This window comes from Austrofundulus limnaeus, unplaced genomic scaffold (genome assembly GCF_001266775.1).
Source record: "Austrofundulus limnaeus strain Quisiro unplaced genomic scaffold, Austrofundulus_limnaeus-1.0 Scaffold29, whole genome shotgun sequence".
Taxonomy (NCBI): Eukaryota; Metazoa; Chordata; class Actinopteri; order Cyprinodontiformes; family Rivulidae; genus Austrofundulus; species Austrofundulus limnaeus.
Window position 1 is genome coordinate 1,930,434 of NW_013952431.1, and position 11,495 is coordinate 1,941,928.

The 11,495-nt window shown below is 40.9% G+C and overlaps 1 protein-coding gene across 3 annotated transcripts in view; it reads left to right on the forward strand.

Moving 5' to 3' along the window:
• The window catches only part of limk1a (LIM domain kinase 1a), a 47,138-nt gene extending 36,042 nt beyond the window's left edge, over nucleotides 1-11,096 (forward strand). For all 3 annotated transcript variants that reach the window (XM_014005295.1, XM_014005296.1, XM_014005297.1), the window contains 13 exons: nucleotides 1,233-1,342; nucleotides 3,210-3,425; nucleotides 3,570-3,675; nucleotides 3,764-3,975; nucleotides 4,077-4,263; nucleotides 4,426-4,512; nucleotides 5,301-5,432; nucleotides 5,543-5,602; nucleotides 5,827-5,892; nucleotides 6,113-6,281; nucleotides 6,389-6,444; nucleotides 7,583-7,740; nucleotides 7,870-11,096. In XM_014005295.1, coding sequence (XP_013860749.1) covers nucleotides 1,233-1,342; nucleotides 3,210-3,425; nucleotides 3,570-3,675; nucleotides 3,764-3,975; nucleotides 4,077-4,263; nucleotides 4,426-4,512; nucleotides 5,301-5,432; nucleotides 5,543-5,602; nucleotides 5,827-5,892; nucleotides 6,113-6,281; nucleotides 6,389-6,444; nucleotides 7,583-7,740; nucleotides 7,870-8,038 — 1,728 coding nt within the window. In that variant the 3' untranslated portion in view covers nucleotides 8,039-11,096. The remainder of the gene's footprint in view (nucleotides 1-1,232; nucleotides 1,343-3,209; nucleotides 3,426-3,569; nucleotides 3,676-3,763; nucleotides 3,976-4,076; nucleotides 4,264-4,425; nucleotides 4,513-5,300; nucleotides 5,433-5,542; nucleotides 5,603-5,826; nucleotides 5,893-6,112; nucleotides 6,282-6,388; nucleotides 6,445-7,582; nucleotides 7,741-7,869) is intronic.
• Nucleotides 11,097-11,495: the final 399 nt, after the last annotated feature.

The window sequence follows — 11,495 nt, forward strand, 5'->3', positions numbered from 1 at the left end:
CTGGTGAAAATTTCATGTCATTAGCACCTCTAGTAATATATTTACTGAGAAAAATGGTGACGTGTTCAATACTTATTTTACCCGCTGTACAAACTAAAACAATGCAATTCTAGCTAAAACATTGTCCAGCTCTGCTATATCCAGTGTTCCTAGCAGGGTCTTTTTATTTTTATTTATTTTTTACACATTAGCATTGCAGATGATTGCAGATGAGAGCTGTCAAGAGGCTGGCTCCTTCATAAAAATTCTGCCGCTTGAAGCAAAAAATAAATAAAATAATAAATATCAAGCTCAGTCTCCAGGGAGGGAACAGCTCAAGTGATCTCAACCTTCAGTGTTTAACGTCGTTGCTCATGTTTAATCATGGAGAGTCATTTGCATTGACTGGGTCCCTGTTAAAGAGTTCAAGAATCTTGTTAATGAGGACACAGGGTTAGGGTTAGCTCCGTTTGTAGGAGAAACTGTAGCCTTTCCTGCTGCGTATTGGCAGTTCATGTACGCAAAGCTTTTTGAATTCAGGTCTCAGAGTGGAGGTTTTTGGGGGAAAAAACTGCATTTTGTGCACTGTGGACAGCTGCAGTCAATAGTTCTTTTGACAGGAGCAAACAACCTCATCCTCCTTTGAATATTCACCATTTTGGATAAAACTGTTTTATTGCTATAGAGAATGGTTTGCACAAATTGTCATTATAATGCAATAATCACAGTTCTGACTAGGGATCTGGCATGAAAATGACAGCAGATTCAACGAGCACAGCCTCAGTGTAGACATGTGACCAATACACAGGAAACAGAAAAATGCAAACTTTTCCAGAGACATGCATTTCCTCAAGGTATGCTAGGCCTTTATTTTTAAGAGCTCCAACAGAACATCCTCGTCAGATCTGCCAGTGTGAATTATCAGCTCATTTCCTGCTGGCTTTTTCCAGCCATAATTCAATTCTACCTCTTGTTTACAAAACTGCCCCRAGCGTTAAAGGCCATCTGGCTGCAGCAAACTCGATCTCTGATCCTGTAACCCTCCATCACCCTCAGTAACCAGACTTTACCCTGTTTCCCAGATCGCTTATATAGTCTCATGTTGCTCACTACACCGTTACTGTTTTTACCCTAAAAAATCCTACAAAAAATCATTTTATATCAAACATTTGATGCTACACTCCAACATGAACTTTCTTGAGCAAAAAGGGATTTTGTTTTTAAAGTGGTGCTTGTGTTTTTTGCTTTGTCAGGTTGCAGGAGAGCAGAAGTATCACCCAGAATGCTTCAGCTGTCTGAACTGCCGCACGTTCATCGGCGATGGAGACACGTAYGCATTGGTGGAGCGGTCCAAACTCTACTGGTGAGCGTTCAGCACAGCACTGTTAAAAATCAAAGCATCCGAACATGAGTTTTTGAAAATTAATTCAAACCATGAATTGATACAAATGGTTAGAAGAACGACATGAAGATAAGAGATTATTGTTGATAAAATAAACTAAACATAAATAAGCTATGGTGCGTTGCTTTTAATAGAGCTTTGAACTGAGGATGAAATGTTTTAATTAGGATTTATTTTAAGTCTTTATGAAAACAAATACTCATAAATGTACAATCATCTAAAGCTCCTAGAATATATTTTTTTACCAAAATAATTTTAAAAAATGTGAAGGATAAAAAAAAATAGTGAGAACTTAAGTATTTCAGCAGAAAATAATGGCAAACTGGTTGCTTTTTATTCAAACTCTGACATGATTTATAAAGGTTTGAGCATGTTTGTCGTTTACACTTCTCATACTTGCAGATTTRTTCTTTGCTGGTTTGCTGCAGGTTTGTGTTAATATGATGGTCACAAACCACGAGCATCAAAAACAAGAATGGGAAACTTTGAGATGCACATTGTCTAAAAGCTTTCTGCACTTTTGTGTCTTCAGCATCAAGCAGTACTGTAAGAGAGGAATCAAGTCATTCAGACAAAAAAAATAAAACAACAGATAACAGAACAGCATGTAGCTCCAAAATCAACGTTTTTTAGTAATTAATTAGGGACACAGATGCTGAAACAGTAATGAAAAAAGAAAAACTCCAGTTTTATAATTACAGTGGAGTGCGAAGGTTTGGSCAGCCTTGTTAATTTTCCTGATTTACCTTTATAAATCATTGATTGTTTGGATAAAAMATCAGTAAAATATATCATATAAGGGACAAACAGTGATATTTGAGAAATGRARTGAAGTTTAAATGMTTTACAGAAAGTGTGCAATAATTGGTTARACAAAATTARGCAGGTGCATAAATTTGGGCACTGTTGTCATTTTATTGATTTTAAAACCTTTTCTCCGCCCACATAACAAACAGAGCCGCTTGAGGTATGCTAAAGCACATTTGGACAAGCCAGCTCCATTTTGGAATAAGATGCTGTGGACTGATGAAACTAAAATAGAGTTATTATATATATATTATTGAAAATCTGTGGTGTCACTTAAAGAGAGCTGTCCATGCTCAGAAACCATCAAACCTGAATGAACTAGAGATGTTTTGTAAAGAAGAATGGTCTAAAATACCTTCAGCAACAATTCAGACTCTCATTAGAAGCTGAAAGAAGGCATTTAGAGAATGTTATTTCTGTGAAAGGAGGATCTACTGAATATTAAGTTAAGGTTTGTTTGTTTTCTTTTCGTGCCCAAATTTATGCACCTGCCTAATTTTGTTTAACCAATTATTGCACACTTTCTGTAAAACATATAAACTTCATTTCACTTCTCAAATACAGTATCTGTTTGTCCCCTATATGATATATTTTACTGATTTTTTTTAATCCAAACAATCAATGATTTATAAAGGTAAATCAGGAAAATTAACGAGGATGCCTAAACTTCTAAACTTCCGCACCCCACTGTATCTTGTTTTTTGAATTGCCTCAAAGGTTTGTAAAAATAAATAAATAACTTTTCCAGCCCATGTTTTAGGAGACAAAAGGTCCTATTAAGTTAATTTTATGAAATGTATTTGCTCGCCCTAAAGGTCATACTTAACTCAAGACAATGACTGCACAGTGAGTCGAAGCAGCATCTTGTCAACAACATGTGATGCTTTAGAAGCTGATGTAATGAGAAATAAACGTTCTTCTCGTGGAAAYCTCAAGAGGCTTCCTTTTCTTTCTGTTTTTTCTCATAACCTTCACCCTCCCACTTTCACTCTCTCTTTCTCCTCATCCTCTCGGACTCCAGCGGTCACTGTTACTACCAGACCATCGTGACCCCGGTGTCGCTGCCAGACTCGCCGTGCTCGCGGATCCCTCACACCGTCACGCTCGTGTCCATCCCAGCGTCGGACGAGGGAGACAACGGGCGCAGAGGTCGAGGCTTCTCCGTGGCCATCGACCAGCCTCTCAGTTCGATCAACAGCTACAGCCCCGAACACGGACGCACCGTCAGAGTCTCCCAGTGAGTGTGTAAAWTTTTTTTAAAAAATAGCGACACTTGGAGCAGTAAATGAACAGAGATGAAGGATTATGTTGCACACGGGAGGTAAAATGAACAGAAGTTTAAATTGCTGTAATAAAAATTAGATAATTGTTCTTTTTCCAGAGTGGATGCTGACCTCATGAGYCCAGATGTGAAAAACTCCATTCATGTCGGAGACAAGATCCTGGAAATCAACGGGACGCCCATTCACAACGTTCCTCTGGATGAGGTGCTTACTGTTGTGCCTTTATCTTCCAGACTTTCTTAGGAAAAGAAAAAGTTTAACACGCTCACCTGAACTCACCATTTGTCTCTAGATCGACCTGCTCATCCAGGAGACGAGCCGCCTGCTGCAGCTCACCATCGAACACGACCCTCACGCTCAGGAGAAAAGAGGAAGCTGCTCAGAGGTTGAAGATCAGTTGGACGGCACCCTGTTCACCCCAGTCTCAGAGGGTCCCAGCCCCACCCTGCCAGTCACCCAGCCCCCTAACCCTGACATCAGCAACCTGAAATCCCGCATCATCACGTAAGAAACGGCACACGTCTCTRGCGTCTACTGCTTTTAAATGACCGCTCCATCCGGTAATCMTTGTGTCTCATTTTCACCGTTTTGTCTCCGTCGCTCAGGAGGAGTTACAGCATCGACAAATCGCCAGGCTCCAGTAACGCAGCGTCGCCCATCTCTCAGAGGAAGGACATCCACCGGTCTGAGTCGCTCCGAGTCGTCTCCAGTCGGACTCACCGCATCTTCCGCCCGTCTGATCTCATCCACGGAGAAGTGCTCGGCAAGGGCTGCTTCGGACAGGCTATAAAGGTAGGCAGAAGTCTGACACGCTGAGGGGAGGGCAGAATCAGTCTGTAGGGACCATTTATTAATCTTAAACTGCAGGGATTATAAATTAACATGTTCTGGTCATTACCATGTGAGAGTTTTCTGTTTAAACTTAACCTTGGTGTGATTTTTTTCAATGTATAGGTGACACACAGGGAGACTGGGGAGGTGATGGTGATGAAGGAGTTGATTCGCTTTGACGACGAGACTCAGAGAACGTTCCTGAAAGAGGTGAGTGGAGAGGTTTTATCATTCAGGAACATCACATTAGCTCTGATGTCATATTGTAGATGTCACTCTGCAGCCTCACTTTCTTTCATACAGCTGTCTGGTAAAAAAGGATTTGTTGTTGGTCACCTTAGCTTGTTCCTGCTGGCCAACCAGAGTSAGCATGTTGATAGTTTCATTCTAAAATTAGTTGCAGAATCTGAGGACTGACGGCGCTGCTGGTAGTTGTGTGTTTCTGTCATACACAAACATCTGCTCAGCTCTGCGACCACCTGCAAATATGCCACCGAGTTGAATTAGTCCTACCTTGAATGTTCAGGTCTGCAGACTRATTCTGTAGAGTTAGCTGCGTTCATGGGAGTTCTTCTTGGTTGTTGGTATTTACATTATAGCTTTAGATTGCAGCGACACGAAGCCCTTTGTAATCACTGCAGGCAGGAGTAAAAACCGTCTGCGAAACAAACTCCAACCACAGTTCAGCTTGATTATTACTCCCAGCGGCTGTTTGCTAGTAGGTGGCCCGAGTCTCGCATTGCCAGGTCTCTTTTCATCTTCCTCAGTGAAGAAAAACAAGTGTTTATGCGTAATTGTGGCTTGTCTACTTCTTCCACACGACTCAGCCTTCAGGAGAGAAAGGAGCTTTTTTTAAACCTCTAAAACTGCTTTAACGTTTGATTAWATCTGTTGCATTTTATTCGCATTGAAGCTGCCATAATAGAATTTTACWCCTAGTTCARTTTTAYTTGAGATGAAACTCTGCTGTTTATAACAAGGTATGAAAATGTCCTCAGGTGAAGGTGATGCGCTGCCTGGATCACCCCAATGTGCTCAAGTTCATCGGAGTCCTCTACAAAGACAAGAGACTCAATTTCATTGCCGAGTACATAAAGGGAGGAACCTTGAGGGAAATCATAAAGAAAATGGTGAGATGTTATGAAGTGTGTTGCCCACTGTCTGTCTGTTATAGCATTTTAAAAAATATACAGATTTGGCAACTAATGAGTTAAAATGTAAATGTGATTTCTGTCTGCAGGACGGTAACTATCCCTGGAACCAGCGGGTCAGTTTTGCTAAGGACATTGCTGCTGGGATGGTGAGTAACAGCAGATTGATCCTCCTTGCTGTTTGCACCGCTGCCTCCCTCTAGTGGTCATAGTTATGAACTACAACCATGAGCTCAAAAAATAATTAAATCAAAAAATGGCTTTTAGCATGTTTTTTGTTTGTTTCAAGATATAAATACAGTAGTCACAAATAGATGTAATTAGTAAAATGTGTGTACTTCAATTATGTTTTTGTTTACTTGCTTGTTTTTAGACTTATCTCCATTCCATGAACATAATCCAYCGGGACTTAAACTCACACAACTGTCTGGTCCGAGAGGTAAGAACCTGCAGTTCACTTGTGCAGAAAGTCTGAATCTCCTCCTGAGAAACATTAAAACATAATGATCCAGCAGTCCTTAAAGGAATACATATTGTCTGCTGGTTTTCATGCTATCATGAGATATTCGGCTAACACACAAAGACAATTACATGATCACATACATTCAAGTATGCTTAATGTGTCATAATAGTAATTTTACCCCATTTAATGATTTAAGGACAACACCGTGGTRGTGGCAGACTTCGGCCTGGCTCGGCTCATGATTGATGATAAGCATGAAGAGAAGCTGACGCAGGGAAAGCTGTCYGGCCTGAAGAGGCCCGACCGCAGGAAACGGTACACCGTGGTGGGAAACCCCTACTGGATGGCTCCAGAGATGATCCATGGTATGAAACACAGGAACACGTGCCTTTGCACAAATAACGTTAATATTCATGATTTTTATTCTATTTCCATAAATTAGCGTGCTAACTTTGTTTTATGTTCTCCTCAGGGAAAAGCTATGATGAGAGAGTTGACATCTTTTCTTTTGGCATCATGCTCTGTGAGGTAAAGGACCTGTTTGCTGTTTCACTGTGAATCTTAAAATTCAAATTTCAAAGAGACTTTCGCGTCATTTGCTGATTCATCGTGAATTTTTATTTTTCTGCTTTTATTCRGGATACATTTTACACCTCCACTTCTATCATAGTATGCACTTTCTTGCGTTAAATTCTCTAAAGCGTAATTGCACCTCCTAGTATATAAAGTTCATTTTCTTGTCAACAATTTGTAGCGTTTGGTTTAATTTGCACACAGCTGCAGCAGGTTTGTTTCAGCTCCTGCTCTTGTTGGCAGTAACCCCCTGCTGGCTAATATGAGTTCAACTTGTGCAGAGTGTCCACAACAGTACATGCAGCTCCAAGTTTTAGAACAACGTATTCATTAAAGGGTCTCCCAGTACAGCTCTGAAACAGACAGGAGCACCACCAGCCCGCAGATAAAAAGAGATGTGACCTGTAAACTTTACCAGTCTGCCCGGTGGTTGGCAGCTCAGTCTGAGTCCTGCTGGGCTTGGCTCTCTGTATTTTAGTCCCTTCAAAAATAAAAGCCCCAGGAAGCCATACTTAACTAGAATAGTGTTCTACCACAGCCTGTAGGATAACTGGACACCATCCCTTCCTGTTGCATGGTTGTTCTTGGATGCAGTAATTAAAGGCGGTCCCAGTGCACTGAGAGTAACCACGCTTGGCAACAGGAAAGAAATCTGACGCTTTATTTTTAGCTGGCACGCACATCTAATGCAGCAAGAAGTCCACTGCTAATTTCAGCTCATTATTTCCCCATTTTAGTCTGAAATGTGTGGGAAAGCTGGATTTTTATGTTTTTTATGTGTCAGCATCTCAGGTTCTGTTTTTATTCAATGCAATAGCCATTTTATTTTTATGAGGTAACAGTGATGCTCTGTCAAAATATTAACATTTCTGAAGTGGGAATTCAGTTTCCAGTAGAGCTGTAGACATTAAGTGTGGTCACACACCACTCTCATAAATTTTGGAGTATTATTCAGTCACTCAGAAAAGCAATTATTTAGCGACTGTAACAAAAACCAAAAACTCAGAATAGCTGGGGTTTGTTTGTAGTTAAAGCTGTAGGTGCTCACTGGTTTAACTTTGTCCCTGTTTGTTTGTTTTTTTGCCCCCAACAGATTATTGGTCGAGTAAACGCAGACCCAGACTACCTCCCCAGGGCGACAGACTTTGGACTCAACGTTTCTGGCTTCCTGGAGCACTTCTGTCCCGCTGACTGTCCCCCCGCCTTCTTCCCCATGGCTGCTCTGTGCTGTGACCTCGATGCAGACAAAAGGTCAGRCAGCTTCAAATAATTCGTGCATTTTGGGGTATATTTGCCTTTGAYGTTCCWAAATGTTCTTGGAAGAAGAAAAAAAATGCATGTATTAAAACAGAGCTGTGTCTCTGCTTCTTTCATGCTCAGACCTGCCTTCTCCAAGCTGGAGGAGTGGCTGCAGAACCTGAAGATGCACTTGGACATCGGCCTRCCCCTGATGTCTGAACTGGACCAGTTGCACAAGGCCTTCTGGGAACGCCACAGCATCAAGCGCCCCGAGAACGGCCTGCACACGCACCCCGAGCAGCCCGAGTAGGGTCGACCGCCCGCCTCGGGTGGCAGCRCGGTGGGAGGAGTCGCGTTCAGGCTTCCAAGCAGAGGACACTGGTTTTTAGCTGGCTCAGGCTGAACAAAACAGACTCAGGGGGAAAAAAGTGGATCTGAAAAGCCACCTGTGTGAAATGCACACAAACACACACATGCTTCATCTCCAACCGAAGGTGGAGTAGACTGTCAAATGCAAATCAGACACTACTTTCAACATATGACTCTTGAATCATGTAGATATAACTTGAGTGGTCACAAATACCTGTTGTTCTTACTGTAGTGTGCAAAATTACATAGAAACAGTGACGAAATGAGCAAAACCTTTTAGTTTCTTCACTCCCCAGCCTCTGCAGAGAACTTTGTGCAGTTTGTGCTCGCAGGTGTTTCTGTGTGCATTTGTTTCTTTTTGGATCTCCAAAATGTACTTTGTGAAAATGATTTTTTTTTTTTTTAAAAAAAGGCCTGTTTGCTGTCTTAGAGACGACTTTTAGATCCACTTGTATAAAAAAAGCGAAACCTCCCGAGCTTTAAGCGTCTCATAAATAACGCTGCCGGGTCAAATCCTGCTTCACTGTGCGTCCGCTCTGACCACTGATCTRCACGTGGCGCCGCCTCGTCTGTCCCTATTTATCACGTAGCACTGACTTTACGTTAAGGTACACATTCAGACGCAAACTTTAATCTCTCGATTTAAAGAGCGCTCATTTCATTGYCTTTACGGTGTACAGCGCCACCAAYGTTGTAAATGTTTTAAATATTGTAAATGTACAGTCTTATTTTATATACGTCCTCTACATYGCCATATTTTTATTGGCCGACCAGAAGAGGAGGAGAGTAAACCGCGCTTTCAAAGGCACAGCCAAATGTTTTATTGTATGTATTTTTTTCTGTTTTGTTTTGTCATTTAGCATTTGAGATTTTAGGAAYTGTAGCACCAGAAAACGTCTTCAAAATGTCATTTTAAACTTTCAGYCCCCTCAAAAAAGCTTTCCTACTGATTGGTCCTATGGCGTTAATTTCTCATGGAAAGCTTTTGAAATAAAACTGACTAATAGGAGCCCTAATCCTCTAAACCTGTCTTGTGCTAAACTAAATTAYATCACTGTAATAGTTTGTCAGGTCACATCAAATTGATTTTAAAAAAGAAAGAGTTAGCTACTCTCGTTAAGTTTGCAGAAACTTTTGTGATCAGCTCTAATTACAGTCTTATTTGGCACAAACCCTCCTGTGCTGTAATCCATACTGGATTATTTAATTAGCTGGAAGGGGAGGGGTTTAATTACTTCATAGAGTTCGCAGAATTGATTCTGAGGACAATCAACCACTTTTTCACAGCTGGTTGTTCTGTAAAAAATACTAACAAGCAGAAGTTTCTCTAAATGGAAAGCAGCTGTGTGCTTTTTTTACTCCTTCGAGTCAAACGTTTCTGCTTTTCCGACATCCTTCTTGTACAGCGTGTTAGTATATTTTCACCAGGTACTGCCTCGTCCTCTCTGTTTGTCAACATGTCTCCTCTGGAGGATGACTCATCGTTTGTTTACACATAAAACCTATCTGTACTGTAAATACGACTGTATATAGATACTGTCCTACGTCTGCCTGCCTGCGTGCGTTGCATAAACACACACACACACACACACACACACACTGCTCAGAAATATTCCGACACTGTCAAGTTTCACTCGCACCTTCTGAAGTAGGACAGCGGTCTTTAAGGATCTTTAAACTTTTGCTTCTTCCTTTTCACGAGCTGCATGATGAAGTGGCAAGGTCTCTTCTGCTTCCACTCTAAGCTGTTTTACTTTTTGRATATCAAGGTTTTTAAATAAGACAACTGAACGGGAGATGAAGAGAAAAAGCTGAGCTGAAAAAACGAGAAAGGAAAAAAAAGGTCTGTTTTTCTACTCATATAAACCCACGGGAATCCTTTTGTACACATTTGAGTACTTTTATTTGCACTAAATGGCCGTTTGGGGCCGTGTTTGTTAATTTTTCTCTCTTGGGCTTCTTGTGATACAGACATGATTTATGTCAGTTCAGGTTGATAAATGAATGCAAGCCACTGTTGGAGCCTTTCAACTGTTTAAAAACAAGAGGGTTCTGGGAACTTCGACCTCTCAGCAGCAAACGGACCCGTCTAAATACTTAGATGCACTTTTATTTGCAATRCAAAACAATATTTTCTAATTTAATAAGAGGAGGTTAAATGACATCTAAARGACAAGGTGTCCTGGTTTTTGCTGTTGATTGGTAGTGATGTCTCAGCTTTGCCTGCTGCCTATGGACTGGTCCTTTGTGAATGATGTCRTGTGTGATTTCTGACCGCTCGGTGACGTTCGTGACGCCCACAGACGCTGCTGATGTTTCTGACAGTCAAGCACCTGAACTGGCCTCCTTCACCTCTTCCTCGTGTTTTTTGGCTCAGGGCCGTAACATTTCCGGAGCTTTCGTCACGATTCTGTTCAMTCAGCAGCTTAATAGTTAATCACCAGTAACAGTGGGGCTGGAAGTGACACCCTGCAGGCCGAGAACTCAGACCGAGTCCCTCCCGGCTCACCCGGTGTSCACCTGTGGCTTTGTCGTGTTTTCCCTCACCGTCCCACAGTCCAGCATGTTAGACGCATCAGTGATGGCCACCGAGAATGTTCCCGCAGCACTTCTTTGCAAAGGATCGTTACCTCTGAACAATGCTGTGCCTTTGTTGTAAGCTAGCCTTGCCAACGACTCGAAAACATGAACTGATTTCCCTTTTTTTAAATAATGTATAATAACTGCAAGCCTGATTCAAGTGAACTGAATATTTTAGTGTTGTAAAAGATTTTATCATGTTCTGTACCATATTTATAGTTTCAGATCTCCATGGTCAGTTTTGATATTTTAATACTGTATTCCTTTTGTCTTATTTTATTTTTTTTTTTACACAAGCTGTGAAAAGAAATTCTGCACTTTAATCCTGAACGTGAACATAGACTCTGAGGAGTTGATTGTATTTTGTTTTCTTTGGGTCACAGCTTAAAATAAAATTGTTGCTCCTTAAGCAAATCACAGACTCAAAATGCTCGTTTTTTTTAGCGCAAGAAGTTTAATTTTTGAAATTATATKCATGCAATTCTTCACTTAGCGTTACTAATGAGGGAAACTATAGCACAACTAATACTGTAGGCAGAATCAATTTTACTCATAGAACTGATACTCAAAAAGCAGTGTTTCTAAAAAAATAGAAACTAAAATAGTGCTGGGATTGCTTTAAATTGGAAGTTGTTTCCAAAGCGACCAGCAGGTGTCACTCTCCATCTCTAATTCATTTTATATGTCCCATTCAGTTTTCATACTAAACATATACTATAGTAAAGTATTTGGACACACCTGTTGCTTGTTTATTTCAGGTGTTTCAGTCAGAGTTTGAACAAAGCAACTCAGAAATGGGTAAACTTTACACTTTAACA